Source organism: Myxocyprinus asiaticus, chromosome 40 (genome assembly GCF_019703515.2).
Source record: "Myxocyprinus asiaticus isolate MX2 ecotype Aquarium Trade chromosome 40, UBuf_Myxa_2, whole genome shotgun sequence".
NCBI lineage: Eukaryota > Metazoa > Chordata > Actinopteri > Cypriniformes > Catostomidae > Myxocyprinus > Myxocyprinus asiaticus.
This window is the reverse complement of record NC_059383.1, coordinates 11,956,739-11,979,802: the sequence shown is the minus strand read 5'-3', so window position 1 is coordinate 11,979,802 and position 23,064 is coordinate 11,956,739. Positions and strand designations below refer to the sequence as shown.

At 35.2% G+C, this 23,064-nt stretch overlaps 1 protein-coding gene across 2 annotated transcripts; it reads right to left on the bottom strand.

Annotated features, from left to right (window-relative positions):
• Positions 1 to 84: 84 nt before the first annotated feature.
• Positions 85 to 21,381, bottom strand: LOC127431042 (enteropeptidase-like). 2 transcript variants are annotated; one of them, XM_051681257.1, is made up of 28 exons: positions 21,175 to 21,381; positions 20,593 to 20,749; positions 20,416 to 20,479; positions 19,173 to 19,269; positions 18,539 to 18,706; positions 13,845 to 13,984; positions 10,898 to 11,049; positions 10,652 to 10,693; positions 10,175 to 10,303; positions 9,780 to 9,888; positions 9,581 to 9,690; positions 9,329 to 9,466; positions 8,174 to 8,323; positions 7,824 to 7,929; positions 7,188 to 7,335; positions 6,945 to 7,086; positions 5,909 to 5,998; positions 5,657 to 5,782; positions 5,295 to 5,435; positions 5,086 to 5,196; positions 4,830 to 4,962; positions 4,601 to 4,696; positions 4,249 to 4,298; positions 2,256 to 2,463; positions 1,979 to 2,160; positions 1,757 to 1,852; positions 1,462 to 1,601; positions 85 to 1,009 (listed from the first exon to the last, which is right to left on the bottom strand). In XM_051681257.1, exons 1-28 carry the CDS (start codon positions 21,268 to 21,270, stop codon positions 833 to 835), a joined length of 3,498 nt encoding a protein of 1,165 aa, XP_051537217.1. In that variant the 5' UTR covers positions 21,271 to 21,381; the 3' UTR covers positions 85 to 832. The 2 variants fall into 2 exon arrangements, with proteins under 2 accessions (XP_051537217.1, XP_051537218.1); XM_051681258.1 differs by lacking the exons at positions 18,539 to 18,706; positions 19,173 to 19,269; positions 20,416 to 20,479; positions 20,593 to 20,749; positions 21,175 to 21,381 and adding an exon at positions 16,864 to 16,958.
• Positions 21,382 to 23,064: the final 1,683 nt, after the last annotated feature.

The following is a 23,064-nucleotide window of genomic DNA, read 5'->3' as shown; positions in this document are numbered from 1 at the left end:
GTTCATTGCATTTTGTCAATATCTACATAATTGACCCGTAAAATAAATAAATAAGAAATTATATTTTGCATAAAGAAAATGAAGCCTGTTTGTACCAACATTTAATAAATGTGATATTTTCATGACAATTAAAGAAACAGTTCAGCCCCAAATAAAATTATTTATTCACCCATGCCATTCCAGATGTGTATGACTTTCTTTCTTCTGCTGAACACAAACTAAGATTTTAAGAAGAATATTTCAGCTCTGTAGGTCTATACAATGCAAGTGAATGGTGATCTGACCTTTGAATATCCAAAAATCACATAAAGGCAGCATAAAAGTAATCCATAAGGCTATCTTCAGATACATTTTCATTTAATCAAATATACCCTGAGAAAATGTACACGTCTCATGTACAGCATAAGAAATAAGTGTACAGTGTCACCTGTCGTTTTTTCATGGATTGCCACAAGCTCACCTTTTACAAGCTGTTCAGGTGAACAAAGAGCTACCACACAACTGAACAAGTTCTCAGAAATTACAAGAATTACAAGAACATCTTCATTCATTATACATTGTTAAAAAATTAATTGTAGCAAAAACATTATTTCAAATTTGGGTAAATAAAACTGAACACTAGTTACAAAGACACAAAGACATTCCTTCATCATCATTCACAATGACGTTTTTAGCAGCAACTTACAAGAAAATGCACACACCACATTAGTGGCAATTACCAGAACAAGTAGTTGAGAAAACATGTCACTTGCTAGGCCAGGACTCAAATGTTCAGAAGCCAAAGACATCAAGAAAACAATCAATTCAAGATATCTCTTTATATTAAATGATTTTATCCCTTCCAGTCTGAGTAGAGACGTCGTGTCTCGACCACCCAGTCAACAAACTGACTGACGCGAGCATACACTCCAGGCCGCTGAGGTTGTCCACAGCCTTTCCTAAAAGATGTCACCCCCACAAGAACCCACTGATCATCCTCTTCACACATCAGTGGACCTCCAGAGTCCCCCTGTAATATACGGCACAAAATAAGACAACACATTCATATACTGTATATACAGTAAATATATATATATATATATATATATATATATATATATATATATATTTATTTTTTTCAAACCAGTTTCCTTTATAAAGGCATCTATTTTTAGTATAATATCATAGAGTACAATGTAAGATTCTCAGATTATTGGCATTTAATCAAAAAATGAATTTGTTGTTTGTTGTCATACTAACAGAATCATCAAAATGAAAAAAGACAGGTATTTACAGTTATAAGAATCTTACACAAACATGGCAATACAACATTATTTCGGCAATGATAACAAAATAACATTCCCACAATGTTCAAGAACATGCATAAAAATTATTGCATATACATATGCGTGCACAATATATAATATGAATCCTTGCTACATAACAAATAAAGCTATTAAGTTAATTTTGAAATGTACACACCTGACAAGAGTCCACTCCACCTTCGGCATATCCTGCACACACCATCCGCTCTGTAATGTTGTACTCAGGCAGCCATTCCTGACACTGTGCATTGTTTAACAGGGGCAAAACAGCCTGCTGTAACACATTAGCTACTGACCCTGAGGATCGCCACAAACAAACACACAGTAAAAAACAATGGCTCATACACAGCCATACAAAGATTCTAAATTAAAATCACAGTTTGCATAATGTTTAATGCTCAGAATTAAAATTATACATAAAGTAAAAGAGGATGCACAAATGTGTATCTGACCATCTTCAGCCAGTTTTCCCCAACCAGCAATAGAGCACTTCCTCCCTACTTCAAACTGTTCTCCAGGATCTGGTAGACAGATGGGCTGAATGTAATCTGGAAGATAATAATACATTAATATGGTTTACATACTGTATATGTCTGGCAGACATTCCTTGATAGTGCCCATTTCCTGTAGAAGTACTTGTAAAATAAAAGGAACTTTAATATTTGCTTACGTACCTGTGAAGTTGGCTGGTGTCTGTAAATGCATTAGGGCAAAATCAGATTCCTTTGTCCTCCTGTTATAGCGCTTGTTCATAATAATCTGATCTACAGAATGGACTTGTCTGTCAGAGTTATCAGTCCCAGACTGAGTGTGAAGCCCCAAAACTGCTGCCCAGTTTGACAGGTAAACATTAATTCTACAGGATCAAAACATTAACATTTAGTATCATTGCTTGTTCCTTATTGCTATTCCAGTGCAAGCATTCTATTGAGAATACTGAGCAACACTCACCCAAAAACACAGTGTGCGGCTGTAACCAACCATTCCCTGTCAATCAACGAGGCCCCACAGACATGCCGCCCCTGCCATCGCAGAGACACGATCCATGGCCACGCCCCTTCCTGGGCATCCTGTCCTCCCACCACCTTACCTGCTATCTGTCTCATTTCTGTGTCCTTGTTTGGCTCATTTTGCAAGGGCACCTTACGGACTCCACAGGCTAAACACATACGGTGTAATGTAGGTTTTAATGAAATAATAATCAAATTTTATTCCAAACTACTTATGATAACATTTATTTTTCAAAAATGTCAGCTTTTAATGAGACTTTATTTATTTATTGTCTCAGGACGGTTACACCACTTTTTTTCATTTAAGCCCCAGAAAAAATTTCAAAATGACTTTGATCACAGATATTGAAAACATCTTCAACATTGTAGAGGTGTATTTAAGTAACTGTTTTGTGTTAATTGATTGAATGTATTTTTGACTAACTTAAAAGGTGCACTCAGTAACTTTTTTGTAGCTTGAACTTACAGTGACACCTAGTGGTGTGGATGCAGCATAATTCAAACACAATAGTTTTTAGCTCTAGTTGCCATTGTTAAAATTCTTTATTCACTGTCAGTCATGATTCATTTTACACATGAGTGAAACTGTCCAATAACAGAATGGTTACTGAGATTAAGCGAGTAGTATTCGGCTGGTCATGTGATTCTAACATGGCAGCCCCCATGAGAGGACCCTCTCAGTGTTTAAGAAAACAGCATTTGTAAGGTTACTGATATGACTGGAGTTTTCATCTCATGTGATTGCTCATGATTTTATACATGTGTTCCAAATTGACGATTAATTTCTTTAGGAATTAAAGGTGCGTTCAGTAAGATTTTAGCTGGCTCTTACTCGCCCACTGCTCTCTGTAGTACTTGTGGCTTTGGACTCTTTATTGACACTTGTCATCCTGGATACTGAAAGTTTGTTTACAAAGTGCTGCCACTTTACACTGAATATGTTTGTTTATCATCCTTTTGGTACTTTTAGTCTGTGTTTTTCTCCATCTCATAATGCACACATTCCTATTATGGACATTCTTGTATTCATTCCAAACAAATTTTTGCTTTGTTTTTACACTCTGGACTGACTTGTGTAGTGCCGAATCTTGACTCCCTAGTATCCTTACGTATGTTTAGTGGTAGGTGTATGGATAGGTTTTAGGGGTAGGGACCAATGAGGTTAGGTACGATTTCGGCACAACACCTGGCAGACTCCGAGCTCTCTGCCGGTTGTGCTTGCACTTGACGTTTGATGTTTGCTCCGTTTATCCATGATCTGCGCCGTGAGAGCTGCAGGTAGAAGCGGTTTGTTTCATGATTCCAGCAGGGACCTCTTGTTTAAACATTTTATCTTTCCACTTGCGCTCATTCTGTTTGTACTGTCTGGTGGATCACACTCCTGCTGATACCATCACTCTGGACTATACTGTTGACTTGGGCTCTGTTGTTGCAAGTATGTTGTGTTTTTTGTTTTATTGTTTGGTTAGCTTGTTTAGTTTACATGAAGTTTTATGTTTGAGCACTGGCTGAAAGCACTATACAGTATAAAGTAAACATATTATTATCATTATTAAAGGTAGTAACTCAGTCAATTGCATTACACAGTGACAGGTGCTGTCAACACAGCAGCACCCATGAGGGGGCGACCCGCTCCATGTAAAATGAAACAGCTTTTATTGGGTTTCTGATATGAGTCTTCATACCATGTGTCAACATCATTCTCAACATATTTCTAAAAAATGTTATTCATGTCTTGATGTGTAAAATGCTTTTAATTAGCAAAAACGTACTTAGTGCACCTTTAAAACTTTTTTTAAAGAGGAAAATAAATTACCTGTTGCACCTTTAATAAACCGAACAAAAAATTAGCATCACATCATTCCATTTTTTTTTTTTTTGAAAGATATTACATTTAAAGCGAGCCTGATGCAACCTGCGGATTTCAAACTTACGTTGATTGTTACAGTGTAGGGATACAGCTTTCCCGCTCAGACATTTGTCACTGTGAAAAAGACACAAAATGATTTGAGATTGATATTTTATAGGATCCAATTCTAAAGGATCTACAGGACATCCAGACGTTTTTCTGTCATGACATAAAGGTAATTTGCAAATCAGACAAACTATGAGCTTATTATACATTTAAGTGTATATGCATATAAATTATGTATGCATGTATGTATTATTTTTTTGTCTACAGTATTTTAGCAACAATTCTCTGTGGTAGCTACAGCTATTTTCAGTATATTTGATAGGTCAAAAAATGTAAATATGTAAATGTACATCTTTTATAAGGTAATTTACCTAGGTTTCAGATCCAATGTTCCATTAGTATTCAGCGTTACAGTGGTAAAGGGAGCATCTCCATCCATAGCGGTAAAGAATGAAGCATTTCCTGATCTAGATGAATCAACAAACATGATATTAGTCATTTCAAAGTCCTTTTGTCCTTAAAGTATAACAGACTAAACTATTTTAAGCTTAATCTGACTGAGGTGTGCACAAATGTAATCACTGTAAGTACAGTACTTACCTGTAGCCCAAGTAGCGACAAAAAAAGTCAGATAGCTGAGAAGTCCAGTCTTGAGCGCACACTGTGTAAAGGCTATGCTGGACCTGAAGTCTCAATAGTCCGGCTCCAGTGAGATTATATTTTATTATATGCACTAAAATACAACAGACCCTTTATGTCAACACAATTTGATTAAAATGGCTATAAGCCATATGTTTGTTGGGTAGAAACCCATTTCATGCAATAAAATTGTTGTTTAATTAACTTGACAACTTACCACAGTCAGCTTCATCCGAGCCATCAGAACAGTTCTCTACTCCGTCACACACACTGGCGTTGGACACACACACTCCTGTACTGCACTGAAACTGCCTGGTCGGACACGGACCTACATATTGATGAGAATTTTGCAGTTTTTCCACTTATAGTAGTAGACAGTCTCCATGTTACCATACTGTGGCAGTTCATGTATAACAGAAAACATACCTGGTTGACCGAGGTGAAGACCTGTGCTGAAGTTGGCTAGAAAGCCTCTGTCATTCCACGATGAGTCAGTGAAGAGCATGACGGTCATCTGAGAGCTCGTGGAGAAAAGATCCGAAAAGGAACAATCTCCTGTTAGGACACCTTTGAGGATGAAAACGTGTTACTCCAAACATGATCATTTTGTGTCTGTACATATTATTCAAATTTACTTTAACATTCTGTAAAAAATAATAGCCAAAATGCTTATTGTCATTTTTTGTGGTCAACTCTCTTGTTCATTTATTTCCCTTTATCATCTTTAGGATGTTAATGCCCCCACCCCTGAAAATATGCATTTTTGTGCCCGTTCCAAACAGACTTACCTAACAACTCTGAATGGGGCTCCACTCCATCTCGAACCTCCAAAATGTCATTTGATGCTTCCAAAGCAACATCTTGGAAATGCAATTGGATATTCTGTCCTTCCTTAGCATACAAAGTCCACATACCTAACCAATGTTAGGCAAGGGTGTTATTTTCCATTTTTCTATTAGAATCCTTCCATAAACTGTTCAGTGTTCTTAATGGTTTAAGGCCCAAGCTGAAAGCAGTGAATATTAGAGTGTATTACTTACACAATGCATCATTTCCATAGCCATTGGGGTAATCTGGAGAGCTGAATGTTGAATTTGATTCATACAGGTCAAAGGGTCCCCCACAATCAGCTATTATGTCAAAGAAACAATAGTAGCCTACATGAGAGTGTTCAATTTAGTATTACATAGTTATAAGAAAAACAAATGAGCACAATGTTCTTCATACGATAACAGTAATACAATGGTTATTATTTAACATGCACGTTGCAATGTTGAATTGTGGGTTAATGTTTGCAAAATCTGTCAAATTTGTCAAGGGTGTCATTTGAACTATTGTTAAACTAAAGTTATAGGTTATCTGGTGTCTTACTAAGCTACTGAGCTTTATTAAAAAGTCACATTTATAGGAAAGGCTAGGCCAGTTTTTACTGTGTATTTTGGGAATTTGGATACTGATGAAACTTTTAAAGGTGCACTCAGTAATTTTTTCCTCATTAAAAAAGTTTTACTCCAAAAAAAAATGAATTGTAATTTTGAAATATATGTATAAAATCATGAGCACTCACATGAGATGAAGACTCTAGTCATATCAGTAACCTTATAAAAGCTGTTTTATTCTACATGGGGCAGGGGCGCCCTCATGGGGGTGGCCATTTTAAAATTGCATGACCCGCTGAATACTACTCGCTTATCTGAGTAACCATCCTGTTACTGGACACTTTCACTCTTGGATTAAATTAATCATGGCTGATTGTGAATAGTGAGTTTCTTCAATGGCATCTGTAACTGAAAACTATTGATTTTGAATGATGCTGCATCCACACCACTAGGTGTCACTGTAAGTCCAAGATTATAGGAACAAAAAGTTACTGGGTGCATCTTTAAGGGACTGAACATATAAAAAAAGAACTATTTCCACCTATGCCATTATGTCCACTTATTTTCAGTCATCATGTTGCTTGAAGATAAATTTAAATGTCTTTTAAATGGATCTCCTTTACCTAAATGAAAATGGCATAACAAAACAATTGTATGTAGATTTGTTAATATGTTAGTAAATTAGATCTTGCTTTACTTGGTACAGGAGGGGAAGTGATGGGTGGGGGCACCGGGGTTGGGTCAGGGGGGCCATCTAAACAAGAACCAGGCACTATACTGATGTCATCCAGGGCAATATCATTCAGAAAGCCTGCCTTCTTCTGTGCTTCAAACACTACCTGAGAGACAAACAAAAAATGGTGTAATCATCAATGATCCTTCAATTTTAACTCTGTGCAGTTCATTACTTTAAAGCCAGCAGAATTGTTTGTGAACTGACCACAGCATCCGTTTTGTAGTTTAGTGTGACTTGGCCATAGTTCCAGTTGTCCCCATAGTTCCCTTCTTTTTGAAAGAGGAGAGTGGATGCTGACCCTTCCTCTACCAGGACCGACAACCACCAAACCTCTTCTCCAAACATATGATACCTTAAAGAGCACAGACACACTCATCAAATGCTTACAGATGAGCTAATGTCATGTAGCCTACTTGACAGAGAGCTACTATCGCCATAATATCATTCTAGCCCATTTCAGTTAAAATTTGGGCCACTTTCCACAAACACGGCACACTTTGGTGTCCAAAGACTTATTTAAAAGCATTAGAGGCAATGATAATTTATTAATATATATATTTTTGAGAACTATTATATGTTATATAAACTGTTATCTAACAACAATAACCTAGCATGAAAAGTAGAATTTTTTTTGTTGTTGAAAATGAAAACAAATATATATTTTCAAGAGCTTCAGGCCATATTTTTGTACCTTTTACATGGAAAGTGTCTCATAACTCATTTTGAAAAAACATGCACTTATAAAAGGACTTTTTTCAAAGGGCACTGTTGTAGATTGTAAGTAGAGGGATTTCTAATAAATGATGATGCCCTGAAAGTGAGAACTATCAAAAAACTAACCAGAATCGCAGACATATAGATTCATTTACAGGAGACAGAGGGACACTGTAGATACGGAATTTCTTATCCCAACTTCCTGGGCTCAGAGGCGTCACAATGTAGTACCCTTGAGATGAAAAATCAATGTCAAATGTATCAGGTATGTATATGTGAATAACATGTTTAAACATTTTGAAGTTATTAAACAGTATATCAGTTAATTGATTGCTTTGGTTAATAGCATAATATAACATTCAATATTATAGAAACTGAAAATATATTGCACAATGTTCTGTAATTATTTGCAAATTGCAGCTAAGCCTACATTAGTTGAATATATAGTTAAGAGCAGTTGGAATACTGAATGGCACCTGACTGGTTGCCCATTGTGTGATCAAAGCTTGGGCCAGTGTCAGGTGGAAGAGTAGAGCCTCGTACTCTTAACCAGTCACCATCATCCTCCTGCTCTTGCCTCCAGAGACAGAAGTCCTCTTCAAATGAACAATTTATCTTGTCTTCATCTGACAAAGAGTATAAACCTCAGTAAAGACATCACTAAACACAATAACAAATTAGTATATTGATTGATTTTAATACATTTAAAGGAGTGTTCCGGGTTCAATACAAGTTAGGCTCAATCGACAGCATTTGTGACATCATGATGATTACCACAAAAATGTATGTGGTCAACTCATTCCTCCTTTTCTTTAAAAAAAGCAAAAATTTATGTTACAGTAAGGCACTTACATCGGAAGTGAATGGGGGTTAATTTTTTTATGTTAAAATACTCACTTTTTCAAAAGAGTAGTCACAAGACATAAACAACATGTATGTAAACATGATTTAAGTGTGATAAAATCACTTTCTAACCTTTTCTGTGTAAAGTTATAGCCAATTTTATTACCATGACGATGTAGTCAACAAACTCTAAAACCCTAAAACGACTGTAAAATAAATACTATTTAAACAACTTTACAGCTCTAATAATACATGAGTTTTAACAGAAGAATTCATGCAAATGCTTTTATAAAATTATAAGCTTCACATTTTAAACCCTCCAAAAATTGGCCCCATTGACTTCCATTGTAAGTGTCTCACTGTTTCCTACATTTTTGCTTTTTTTAGAGAAAAGGAGGGACAAACAGAAATAAATGTTTGTGGTAATCAACATTATGCCACAAATACTGTCAATTGAGCTTAACTTCTCTACACATGGCCATTTCAAAGGGTGGGCTGGGGGGGCACTGACCCCCTAGATTTGCCTTGAGTCCCAGCGAAGCGATCAACTTTGCCCCCATAAACATACAAGTGCCCCACCAAAGAATGCATTTTAATACCGGCCCTGTTTGAACATCCATCTTCAATAAGTCATGTTTCTCATTAATGCCACTCAATTAGGAGTGAAAGGGTGCAGTCTGCTTTACGATGAGTAAGAATTAAGAATCATGATTCAAAACTTCATAAATGATAAATTGATAGTTTATGTTTTTTTTTTGTTTTTTTACTTTGTTGAAAACAATACCCACTAGAAAGTTGGCTGATGTTCTCTGCTCTGTAGCTAGCATTGAAGCCTTGAAAGTTGTTGATGAAGTCTGCATAAAATTCAACAGTGGCCTCATGAGATAGAAGCCAGATATTTCCAGGTGACATGCCTGACAGAGAGTCTGAGAAAGAAAATATGTCAAACAGCCATCATTTTATATAAAGTCTAAATGCACAACCAGATTTCAAAAATCCATTTGAGAAGTACAGGCAATAATGTTGATAGTTGAACATACATGTTAATTTTTTCATAGGTCCAGTGCCCTCATATAGTTCCATAACATCAATGTCTTCCTCCATATAGAAACTGTGAAAAACAATTCTTATGGCTAAGCCTTCGTTCACTCTGTGGATCAAATGAAAAAATGTGTGAGGCAGGGACATCTCAGATTATTTGTTTCTGGATAACTAAATCAGTTTGAAGCACCATAGTACCGTATGATCCAGCGGCAGGCTGTGTTACTGTCATACTCCAGCGGGAAGTTTTTAGAGTGAAAGAATCCGGTCAACCCAACCAATAAAAACTGTCCATCACACACTGTTGCTATGGAGCATGAAGGATATATTCTTAAAGATTTGCTAACATGCTACAAGACATTGTTTAGGACACACTAACTTCCCCCAAAACCCATATTGATCAATCACTGAATATTTCGGGGACATGTCCCCATCGTTGCTTCATTGTCTATGGGGTTTTCATGTGCCTGATGTTGTTTCCCTCAACAGGGATAATGTATAATCTATCATCTAAACACAATAAATGCTATTTTTTATGTGTTCAATAACAATAAAAGAACATATCAAAAGCTGGAACATGTCCAAATACATACAACAGACACTGTGGTTCTCATCTGAGCCATCAGGACAGTTGTGTATTCCATCACAGAACTGAGTCTGAGAAACACACGTTGTACCATCAGCACATGCCTTCTGTCCATCTGGACACTTCACTAGAGTGGCTAATGAAAGATGCACAACTATTATCATTCTACACATCTAAAGGAACATGGCCCGCTAGCATTGTCCTCATTTCTTACATTCGCTCTTAGAAATTATTTTAATGATTTGTAAACTTAAACATTTGAATTTTTGTGATGTAATAAATATTGTTGTTGATTAATTGAATATCAAATTCAGCTAAAAACTTACTAAATCACTAAATTAATATCTCGCAAGGTAACGTAGAAGAGGTTTTTTGTAAACTATCTTTACATTTAATTAAACAACTATTCTTTCTGTTATTTTTTTTTTACTCTTTATCCAATGCAACTTCTAATATATCATTACAGAACAAGAAAATAATTCACCTGGTTTTGCTGTAGATGGTCTCTGTGTTGAAGTTTCTTTATCTGAAGGCATATGTTTGAAATTATATTGTATATATGAATACATTGCATGAATATGGTGTAAAGAAACTCTCAGAGCCAAGCTGTGGACTGATTAGTTCACAAATATTATGTCTTTGACTAAAAACTAAAAACGAACATGCTGATCTTCAGACAAAATCCATACGTGAGAAATCTGACATCTACAGTCACTAGTGATGATGTCACCTGTGACCCGCACACTGCTGATGTCAATCATGAGTCCTTCATCAGATCCAGCATCACCCTGCTGTAAACCCTCTACTAACTGTTCCTGAGCTGTGTTTGAATCCACAACACCACTGAAGAGAAGGTCAAAGTGCACAATCACACTGCCCTCACTAAGAGAGATGAAAAGTGAGGAATTTTATTTCATTTTTCACAGATATGCCAAATTGTCAACACTTTAAGAATTGCACATAAACACTGGAAAAGTGTTGGCAGAACGACTGCAACTGGTGTTAGACATCAACATGTTTTCTCAGTTGCTAAGACACATTTCTTAAAACCAGGGGCGTAGCAGTCATTTTAAAAGTAGGGGGACAGTGCAGTATTAATATATTTCAGTATATATTAATATATATGTATAAGTATCATTTTAATATATACATATTATTTACTTTGAATATTTGTAGTATTTTAAATTATTGCAAAATAATTGCAAAATGTAGCTAAATTAGCTGCAAAAATAAAGGGCATCTTGTGGAGCACTTGCTTCTGTTTCACATTTGACAATAGAAGACTGAGCACAAGCTGGTCCTGAATAAATTATTTAATCAGTTACAATAATGACAATTGTGCATGTGCACAATTTATTTTTTACTCTGTGCTTGTGCATTGTGGGATTTAAATGTATCCAAGTGGCTCGAGTGTTTTGACTATGTTCACCAAAATTCGTTCTGATCCATTTAATGATTCATTCAGTGACCATTTCTGGTGATGCCAGAAGGTGGTGACAAATGAGTGTCTTGTGTGAAATGAGTTAGTCACTGAATCAACGATCAAAAGATAATTTTAATCCTTTAAAATGTGTATGTCTGCAGACCTACAAAGAGACATTAGTAGAGGTTTTAAGTATTATAAGAACAAAGCAAATCTATCATTTCCCTTCAGTTTGTGAGCTGCTGACATGACTTTTATCAAAAGACAACAATAATAGTCTTATAAAAAATGTTTAAATAATGTCCGTACGTTTTCATGTATAAAAGTGTGTCTACATATCTATTGACTTCAGTAAAATGCCAAAGAGTTCTAAGAACACAGCAGATCTATCTTTTTTCCTACAGTCTGTCGACTGCACACCAACATAGAGGTAAAAAACAGAAGCTGATATTAAAAATAGCTTTACATATTTAACACAGATCTAGTAATCTGCTTAAATTGGCAAAAATAACCGATCAAACTATTACCTCACAAACATAATGTAAAAAGCATAACTTAATGAAGACTCAGGTGCTGATATAAACTCCACTTACAAGTGTGCTTAAAAGAATGATTGGCCTTTGTTTTTTTTTTCTCTGCAGTGCATTTCACGTAATGCTGCCAATCAAAAATGATATGCCGATAAATATTTTTTTAATCATTTGTGTGTTCCTCATCTCTAGATCATTAATTTAGATCAACATCAATTGTGATTACAAAACATGGATAAATGAGCATAGTTGAAAGCAACATTGTAGAAATGAACTGAGCCGTGTTGATTAGACTGTCAGTCTGACTGACGGCCTATTACTTAAGGGTTGTTTCTGCTCATGAAACTCACCTGTGATTGGCTGGATGGTTGCTCAATCAACCCAAAGTAACAAAATGCAAATAACACTGTATACAAATCCACCATTTGTACTCGGTATGGGTTTAGCTTGGAAGTGCGGGGGACAAAAATCACCTTTTAAAAGAGTACAGGGGATGTGTCGCCCACGCACCCCACGGCTGCTACGCCCTTGCTTAAAACCTACAACACATTTCTCAAAGCTATAAAAATCAAAACTCAGTTGTACAAACCTCCAACTTCTAGGATGAAATTAAATACTCTATTCAAAACTATATCATATTCACTTGATCATAGAAATTATGTTTATAGTTTTGAGAAACAAATCTTTCTTTTTGTGCATAGCATTTCAGTTATGGATATTTGTCCGATAGAATGAAAAAAAAAAAAAAAAAGCTGTAGGCATTTAACATTTGTCGATAATTTTGATATCCAATTACATTGTCTCTAAAAACTAAATGCATGCACATGCTCTTTAAAACTGCTAACTGTAAATGTTATTGTTCTTTACAGCTCTGGGACATTAATAAATATAAAGCATCACCTGAATTCATTCACTTTGCAATTTTTTAATTGCTCCTGAAGGGAACTGCGACTGTAGGCTTCATTTATCTACAAACAGGCAGCAAAGCACAGATAAAACAAAGCTACTCTATATCTCACTAAAATACTGTATAATGTATCGCTGTATCTGTTTGTCCCATTTATCTTTACAAAAAAAAAAAATGTAGTACATAGATGGAACAATGCTCTGTAACATCTAGAATTCATTGTTTCAAAATGGTAAACATTCCAGGTCTTAGGGCTGCAAAACACATTCTGCCCACTATGTCCGGCACTCAGGAGTAACATTTTTATATTTCAACAATCATTTATTTACACCACGTAGAAATAGCTGATTCTGCGTTTGATTCAGGGAATAGCCCACACTCACACATTCAATGTAAATTACCTTCTTTAAACATTTGATTAGCTTATAGATTCACATACTTTGAGTGTACTCTGAAAACACACAAAAGTTTGTTTTTTGTGTGTTATTGAATCATAACTTTCTTATCTAAATACAATTTACATACAGATAAGCACACAACTGAGGTCATATTGAAGTTGAAGTTAATGTGAAACTATTATGAAAACACAACACTGTATAATTCAATTAATACCAGTAAGAGATTTATATATAAATAATGAAGATTTTATTAGAAGTTTATTTCACACATAAACAAGCTGGAATAATGATAAACTAGTTAACTTACACTTTATATGTTATAATTATTTCCAGTAGAAGATTTATATATTACCAATGATCGTCTCATAAAGATATCCGCATACAAATCTGGAAAGATTATTTAAAAATAGCTATTTTACCTGCTGCTCAATGTCATAAGCCAGAGCTTTAAACTGTACACTGCTTTTGTTGAGGAGTTCCTCTGAAAAAATGGCTCCACGAGAAATTTCAAGCGTCCCAGCAAACTCTGAGCCTGTTCCACCTCCTTCATCCTCTTTAGCTAAAATGAAACAAAATCTCAGCTAACCATTAGGAGGAAGAAAAAAAAAATATCTACATAAATACTCTTTTGGTAGAGGGGAAATGTGTCAAGGTGAAATTAAACATTAAAACTAAACAAAAAGGTTGTATTCATTTACATTAGTTAAATCTAACAATGAAAAATACTTAATTTCATTTAAAATCAACAAATATTACAACATTTTTACATTAAAAGTTGTGTTGAAATTAGTTAACAGCATTTTGATAAATTAACCTTAACCAAGATTAATAAATGCTGTAAAAAATAAAAATAAAAAACAGTTCATTAATTACAACCCCAATTCCAAAAAAGTGTGGACAGTATGGAAAATGTTAATAAAATCAAAAAGGAGTGATTTGTGAATTCTGTCCAACACACATTATTTGATGTTTTATCTTGTGAATTATATATATATATATATATATATATATATATATATATATATACACTGTACACTTATTTCAAATCAGATGATTGCAACACGCTCCAAAAAAGTTGGGACAGTCGAGTGTTTACCACCGTGTAACACCACCATTTCTTCTAATAACACATTAACCTGTTGATCACATATACTATATAGTCTAGTCAAAAAAAGAGTTAATAACGTTGACATATTATAAAGATGTATAATTTGTCAACATTACGAACAATTTTGAACAGCATACTATATGGTAAATGTGAACTAATTTAAGCAAAGTAAAGTCAAACCCATGGGTGGGGTCAATGAGCATGAACAGGTTAAGCATTTGGGCACTGAAGACACGAGAATTTCCCCCATTCATCCATTATGTAAGTCTTCAGCTGCACAATTGTACGGGGTCTTCGTTGCTATATTTTGCGCTTCATAATGCACCACACATTCTCAATTGGAGACAGGTCAAGACTGTAGGCATGCCAATCTAGCACCTGCACCCTCTGTTTACGCAGCCATACACTAGAAATCCGGGCAGTATGTGGTTTGGCATTGTACTGCTGGAAAATACAGGGATGTCCCTGAAAAAGACATTATCTGGATGGCAGCCTATGTTGCTCCAAAGTTTGTACATATCCTTCATGGGCACTGACACACCATGACAGACAATGGCTTTTGGACCTGATGCTGATAACAGCTTGTACGGTCCTTTTCCTCTTCAGCCCAGAGAACACGATGGCTGTATTTTCCAGTAACTATTTGAAACGTGGACTCGTTGGAACACAAAACAAGATTCCATTGTTCTACATTCCATCTCAGATGAGACTGAGCCCATAGAAGTCGACGGTGCTTTTGGACAGTGTTGATGTACGGCTTCTGCTTTGCATAATACAATTTTAACTTGCATCTGTGGATGCAGAGGCAAATGATGTTGACTGACAAAGGTTTACTAAAGTACAGCCAATGTGCATGACATCCATTACAAAAAAATTACAGTTTTTAAGACGGTGACATCTGAGGGATCAGAGTTCACGTGCATTCAGAAATGGTTTTCGGTCTTGCCCTTTACACACAGAGATTTAACCGGATTCGTTTAATATTTTAACTATATTAGAGGTCGAGGGTGAAATGCCCAAAATCCTTCCAATTTGTCTTTGGGAAACACTGTTCTCAAAGCGCCGAATTATTTGCTGACGCATCTGTTGGCAAATTGGTGAGCCTCTACCAACTCTAATTTCACAAAGTAAAACATCAAATAATAATGTGTTGTTGTTGCGCTTTTAATATAGCACAGGGTGAATCGAATTTACAAATCACTCCTTTTTGTTTTTATTAGCATTTTCTATACTGTCCCAAATTGTTCGTAATTGGGGTTGTAGTTCATGATACCTAATGGATTAACAAAATAATCGAACTGTACTGTAAAGCATTACCAACTCAAAAAATGAAATGAGGACAACTGCAGAACACTGTGTATATGGGGTATTCTGATACAATTAACTTTTTTTAAACAACATCAATTTTTATGTGCAAAATAACATACATTAAAAAAATTTATATTTTAGGTTATGTTACTGGTCACCATTTTTTTCAAGTTTTCAACATTCTTAATCCTTTCGCCTTCACTAGTTCATTTTTAAGGGTTCTGCGGCCTAATAAATTAATTTTTAAAAGTACAAATATAGCACAAATATTCCACGTACTAGTCTCTCATTAAATATGGGCATAACACCACATGCATAATAACAATAAAATAATAGCTAATTAATTAGCTAAATGCTGTTTAAAATAGTTTTAGATAGAGTTTAGCAAGTCACAATGCAGGACACGCCCACTTCTCAGAAGTATTCAATGTCAACCACCCATATATTCATAATTATTTAGAATGTAAATAACTGATATGGAGAAAATAAGAGTTTCATACCATTTTTGTCCAGTGCAAGCCAAGAGAGGACAATTAGTCCCACACATACCACAAACAGCATGACAATAAGTGTCAAGAACAGCACCTCCGCCGATGACAAACGACAACCTCTTCTAGACATTATTTGGATGAATGACTTACTAATGCAGACTTACACTTTTCCTCAAAATGTTTGATAGCAACTAACTTTAGACTGGCAGTTGTCCACTTATTTAATGATAATAATACTCTAACTGTCTTAATGACAGATGTCTTTCAAGTTACTGTAAAAGTGAGAAGAGTCAGTGTTTTCCAAAGCTTCTGTCATCCCTCTCTCCCCTTCTGATTGTTATATAGCCTGGCAATAAAGTTTTATTGAACAGCAACTACCATTGTTGATTGGCATTACTGAGAACAATTTTATCAGCATTTCCATAAGGTGTAAAACCAAGGGAGTAGGCAAGATTGTAATATGCAAGGCTACAAATGAAAGTTGAAAACAAAAATATTAAGCCTTTTCAAAGTTTCAAAGACCGATCATACCTCCAGATTTCCACAATCCAACTATATTCCAGGTGGAGAGATGTGGCTGTGAAATCTTAAAACCTAAATTGTCAATAGCCTATAAAAGCTATTGTGTCTTATCAAGCACAGCTACACTCAAGAGCGGGAGGGGCTTGCGCTGTCCTGCCCACAACATGCTATTCCAGTAAATTGACTTTTGGTATTGCTCTCAGAAATTGTTTTTAAATTATCATCTAATGAGACAATTTAGCTTTTATTCCACAATGAATGTCTGTCATTGTGCAAGACTAAGTGATCAATTAGTCATTTTTGCTACTGCCACATTTTATTTCACAACTACAAGAGATACAAAGTCCTACTGAACAAAACAAGATTTTGCGATAATCAGATCTGTGCTTGTAAATTCATGAAACTTTAAGGTGCTTTCAATGGCTTTATTAGATGAGATCATTTACAGATATTAATGCTTTACAGCTTACAATCTGAATCAGCATGATCAAAAGCAGTCAGTGGAATATATTGTGGATTTTTTTTTGTGCAAGATGTTTTAGGATGTGTGTACAATTCTCTCTGAAAACGAAAAACATATTTCTGGATTTAATAGTCAATATGAAGTTTAGGCTTTAGAATCAAACTTCACATTTTTAAAGGTGAAGTGTGTTATTTCTGTTCCTCTATCGGCACCCAATGCAATCGCAAAAATAATGATTATGTTTGAACACTCTTCTCATCTTCCATTGGTCGCCCAAACAGATGGTCACATCCCAAAGCGACACCACTGGTTGAGTCAATCTTGCTGTGCCTGACTGATTGGTAAACTCAAACAGACAGAGCAATGTTTTGAAAGCGCCACAGAGCCACAGTGTTTATGCTTTTCAGGGAAATCAACCTACCAATGGCTTACTTTTAGTTGTCTCTGCATGTTAAAGGAATATTATGGGTCCAATTAAAGTTAAGCTCAATCGACAGCATTTGTGGCACAATATTGATTACCACAAAAAATTCTTTAAAAAAATGTAAAAATCGAGGTTACAGAAAGGCACTAACAATGAAAGTGAATGGGGGCCAATTTATGAACATTAAAATGCTCACGGTTTCAAAAGTACAGCCACAAGACATGAACAAAATCTGCGTGTAAACATGATTTTAATCTGATAAAATCACTTACTAACCTCTTCTGTGTAAACTTAAAGCCAATTTTATAAGCAAATTCATTGCCATGATGATGTAATGTCAATAAACCCTGAAACCCTAAAATGACAGTAAAAATTAGAATTTGAACAACTTTACAGCACAAATAATACACAAGTTTTAACAGAAGAATTAATGTAAGTGCTTTTATAAAATTATAAGCTTCACATTTCTGTTTAAAAACCTAAAAAAATTGGCCCCCATTCACTTCCATTGTAAGTGAATCACTGTAACCTCCATTTTTGCTTTTTTTTAAGAAAAAGGGAAAGAGTCAAAATACATTTTTGTAGTAATGCCACAAATGTTGTCGATTGAGCTTAACTTGTATTGAGCCCGGAATATTCCTTTAAGCTGGGATATGGGAAAGTATTTTAATGTAAAGAAATGTACACACGTCACCTTAATGTGAATCGGATCCAGCAAAATAGGATTTGCATTTAAGTTTGCCATTAGGACTGCATATTGTTTCTGCAATACCAAGTTTGTTCCCCTCTAAACTCACTTTTGCACAATCCACCGTGGTGTTGTCTGACCTAAATAGAAGGGAGTTCTCTTCCATATAGGATGTCCAAGGGGGGTAACCAGAATTCATCCATTGCTGCAAAGGTGGACAGTACCACACAACAGGTGGCACAACTGAAGAGCACATATCAGGAGCTCTGTTGTGTACCTAACACACATAAAAATTAATAATAATTAATTGAAAAAATAATAAAAAATTGGTTGCCTATGTCTTGATCTGAATGTTCCTGTGTTATTGTCAATGAGGAAATTGATTAAACAGGGCAAGAGGTGATATTATTTATTTTTCTTCAACAGTGCCCACCCACATTTTCAGCCATCTTGGTTCCAGAAATATATTTCCCATAGGAATTTCATAAAATGCCTATGGAAATCCCATGATGATGTAATCAAACAGAAGCAAATTAAATCGATTAACAACTTCAGAGCTCATGGTAGGTCTGTCTTTAAAGGTTAATAAGTTATTGTTAATAATCAATTCGTCTATGACAGAAATGCATGAGATGTTAACTTCCGGAATCGACTGTTGCGCTCGATTGTAAAGGAACCATTTACCACAGAAAAGTGCAATTATCCTCATTTGAAGAGATAAAAACTTTATTTTTCAGCATTACCATGTTGCTCCATCCATGTGCTTCATTAGAACGGTTCTTTAAACCTGGACTGTCATTACAGTTCAAATCCATATTGCCCCTGAGCACGACATCCTTACTATAGGGAAAGATAAATAACAAAGATGTCAATAACAAAGAAAATAACAAGATGTCACCCAATTAAAAAAAGAATTAAAAAACAACATATTTTTTTTCTGTTTTCCTGTAAGAGATAAACTGTAATTTTTAGTTTTAAGGAGTACACTTGCATTTAAAGGGATAGTTCACCCAAAAATGAAAATTCTCTCATCATTTACTCACCCTCATGCCATCCCAGATGTCTATTACTTTCTTTCATTTGCTGAGCACAAGTGAAGATTTTAGAAGAATTCATCAGCTCTGTAGGTCAATACAATACAAGTGAATGGGTACCAAAATTGAAGCTCCAAAATCCACATAATGGTGACATAAAAGTAATCCAGATGACTCCAGTGGTTAAATCCATATAGTCTGAAGCGATATGATATGATATGTGGTGTGGGTGAGAAACAGATAAATGTTAAGTCTTTTTTACTATAAATTGTCCTCCCTGCTCAATCAACCTGCACTTTCACTTTTACATTCTCCTTCTTCTGTTTTTGGTGATTTACATTCTTCGTGCATATCCCCCTTAATGGCCAGGGAGGAGAATTTGTGATAAAAAAAATGTTTTTTAAATATTGATCTGTTTCTCACCCACATGTATCATATCACTTCAGAACACATTGACTTAACCAATGGAGTCCTATGGATTACTTTTATGCTCCCTTTATTTGGATTTTGGAGCTTCAAACATTTGGCACCCATTCACTCGCATTGTATGGACCTACAGAGCTGAAATATTCTTCTAAAAATCTTCATTTGTGTTCAGCAGAAGAAAGAAAGTCATACACATCTGGGATGCCAGGAGGGTGAGTAAATCATGAGAGAATTTTCATTTTGGGTGAACTATCCCTTTAAGACATAACTAAAAGCCACAAAATTCTAATGTTGAATCATACTATATGCCTTTCTAAGAAAAGTAATACTATAATTCAACATTTGTAAAGAATGAAGAAGCTGGAGAAGGCATCATGTAACAGAAACTTTGGTGATCTAACTTGCCATAGAAACCAACACTTTAGTGCATTTTACAGTTACAATTGCAACTACAATTAAACAGAAGTAGCTTACCAGTTGCAAGTGCGTATAACTTTTGTGTAACATTTATTGTAATCTGACACACCTGTTTGCTATCACTCCATTCTCTAAGTTTCCAAACCGCATGTCATAACTCTGATAGTAGCCACCTAAAAATAGCACAGTTATTGATATATGTTGTTGAGTGCATTCAAGATAACATTTTTGACTTCAATTCAAAACTGAATCGAACATACAGAAAGTCCAAGACAAAGTTACGCACCAACTTTACACTGCAGTTTGATTGGCTGTCCATACAGCCAGATTCCATTGAGGAGTTCTACTGCATAGGGAACAGCTTCTGCATGCTTATAATAAACACATCCATAAGGTCTATGGTGTCCATCTCTGAATATATGCACCTTTTCCACTGGTCCAGCCTGGTGAGTGAATTATGTATGAACAAATATCACACTTTCACATTCAAACTGTTCCCAATATCCAATTTTTCTTAAATATACTGTAGAACTAATATATATAAATATATATATATATATATATATATATATATATATATATATATATATATATATATATTTCTAGTTCTACAACAGATAAAAGTCAAAAACATCTAAACAACTAGTTTCTTCAACATAGATGATTTTTTAAAAGTTATAAATTAAAGTCAATTCCAGTAATTAAGTTATAAAACAAGTATTCAAAGTAAATTTACCACCCTTAACATGACCCTTTGTCAAAACATCAGTGTACTCTATAATTACAGGTAATGCAATATCAGATTTCAAGAGGACAAAAGCATTGTTTTTAGTTTGAGCAGTGCACTTATGATCTGAGATGAGCTCACCTGCAGAAATAACTCAAACAGTATCTCCTCTGTCACACAGCTGTGGATGTTTCCCACTAGTATGGTCTTGTCGAGATCACTGTACCTTTCAACCATTCTTTGGAGAGAAAAAAAAAACAGATTTTGTTGTTTGTTTGTTTGTTTGTTTGTTTTTTATGTTTCGAAATGGGAGAATTTAGATATTTTGTGGTTAGTCGGTAATCTCTTGTCAAGCTCTGTTTGAAAAGATGGTTTGGTATGTCGTAATGAATAAATGAATTGCGACAGCGCAGTGTTGCTTTACTCCAGCAGATGGAGCCAGAGGACAGCTTTCATTTAGCCCCAAAAGAGGGACCACACATTACACGTACGACTGTTAAGTGACAAAAGTTGGTTCTGAGAAAAGGTTTCGCATCATTTGTTTGCAGGGACCACTCGGTTTAACATTTTGTTTCTAACACAGTGAATTACTGCTATATATATATATATATATATATATATATATATATATATATATATATATATATATATATATATATAGTCCATTAGAGGGATGGACACCAGTTGGTGCTGTCGTGCACGGGGTTAATGAGCATGTTTTTATTTTTTCTGTTTGTTTGGTTCTTGGGGAGGTTCAGGGTTTGATTGTTGCACTAATGTTGGAATGTGGTCTTTATAATTTTGTTTTTGACACACAATCTATTTTTTCTCATATGTCAAAATGTCAAGCATTAATATGAGCGGATTGTCTCTCTCCACGTGGAATGTGAATGGGTTGGGGCACCCCATAAAAAGAAGGAAGGTTATTTATTTTCTTAAGCGTAAGAAATATGATATTGTGTTTCTTCAAGAAATGCATCTTTCCCCGCAGGAAGCTGAAAAATTTGGGAAGATATGGGGTGAACATGTTTTCTTTAGTGCTCGCACAAGTAAGAGCAGGGGAGTCATTACATTGATAAGTAAGCATCTACAATTCAAATGTCTCAAACAGACTAAAGATAAATTAGGAAGAGTCATTTTTGTTTTAGCAGAAATTCAGGGGCAAAGTCTAATTTTGGCTAATATTTACGCACCTAAAGTTGATGATCAGGGCTTTTTTATAGATCTTGAAGGGATGTTGCAAGCCGCTGGCACCCCTCATGATATAATATTGGGAGGAGACTTTAATCTTTTGATGGACTCAGTTCTTGATCATAGTGAAGCAAAAGTGTGTAAGCCCACTAGAGCAATGCTGATGCCTCACAGGATGTGTAAAAATCTTGGTCTTACAGATATTTGGAGACTTTTAAACCCATCTGGTAGAGACTATACATTTTTTTCATCAGTCCATAAGATTTATTCTAGAATAGATTTTTTTTTTGTTTTTTGTTTTTTTGTTTTGTTATATATAAGTCCCGCATTTCATCTGTTGTTGATTGCTCAATTGGAAATATGTTAGTCTCAGATCACGCCCTGGTAGTTTAGAGGTATTGCTACATCCGGAGAAAAAGAAATCATATAGTTGGCGCTTTAATATATCCCATTTGCAAAATCCTGATTTCCAACAAATGTTAAAGGCTGAAATCAATGTTTATATGGAGAACAACTGATCCTCAGTATCCCCTGTGGGCGTGGCTTGGGAGGCACTTAAGGCAGTTCTTAGGGGTTGGATTTTTCAGTACGCCTCATTCATCAAAAAATCCAAAGCCCGAGAACTCGTGGAGTTGGAAGGTAATATTAAAAGTACAGAGCTGAAGTGCCGAATGTCATCTGATGGCCTCAGAGAATTTATCAGATTGAAATATAGATATAATACTATTTTGTTATAGAAGGTGGAGTTTTGGATATTCAAGGCAAGACAGTCATAACTTGAGTTGGGGGACAAAGCAGGGAAGCTTTTGGCTAGATATATAATGCAGAGAGTGTGAATGT

What these genes read in the sequence shown, in the direction of transcription:
- LOC127431042 (XM_051681257.1), bottom strand. Translation starts at nt 21,270, where the DNA reads ATGGTTGAAAGGTACAGTGATCTCGACAAGACCATACTAGTGGGAAAC. An exon ending in ACCTATGAAAAAATTAACAT is followed by an intron (nt 9,467 to 9,580) that starts GTATGTTCAACT and finishes TTTCTTTCTCAG; the next exon opens with ACTCTCTGTCAGGCATGTCA. An exon ending in GAACATCAGCCAACTTTCTA is followed by an intron (nt 8,324 to 9,328) that starts GTGGGTATTGTT and finishes ACTCTTTGTCAG; the next exon opens with ATGAAGACAAGATAAATTGT.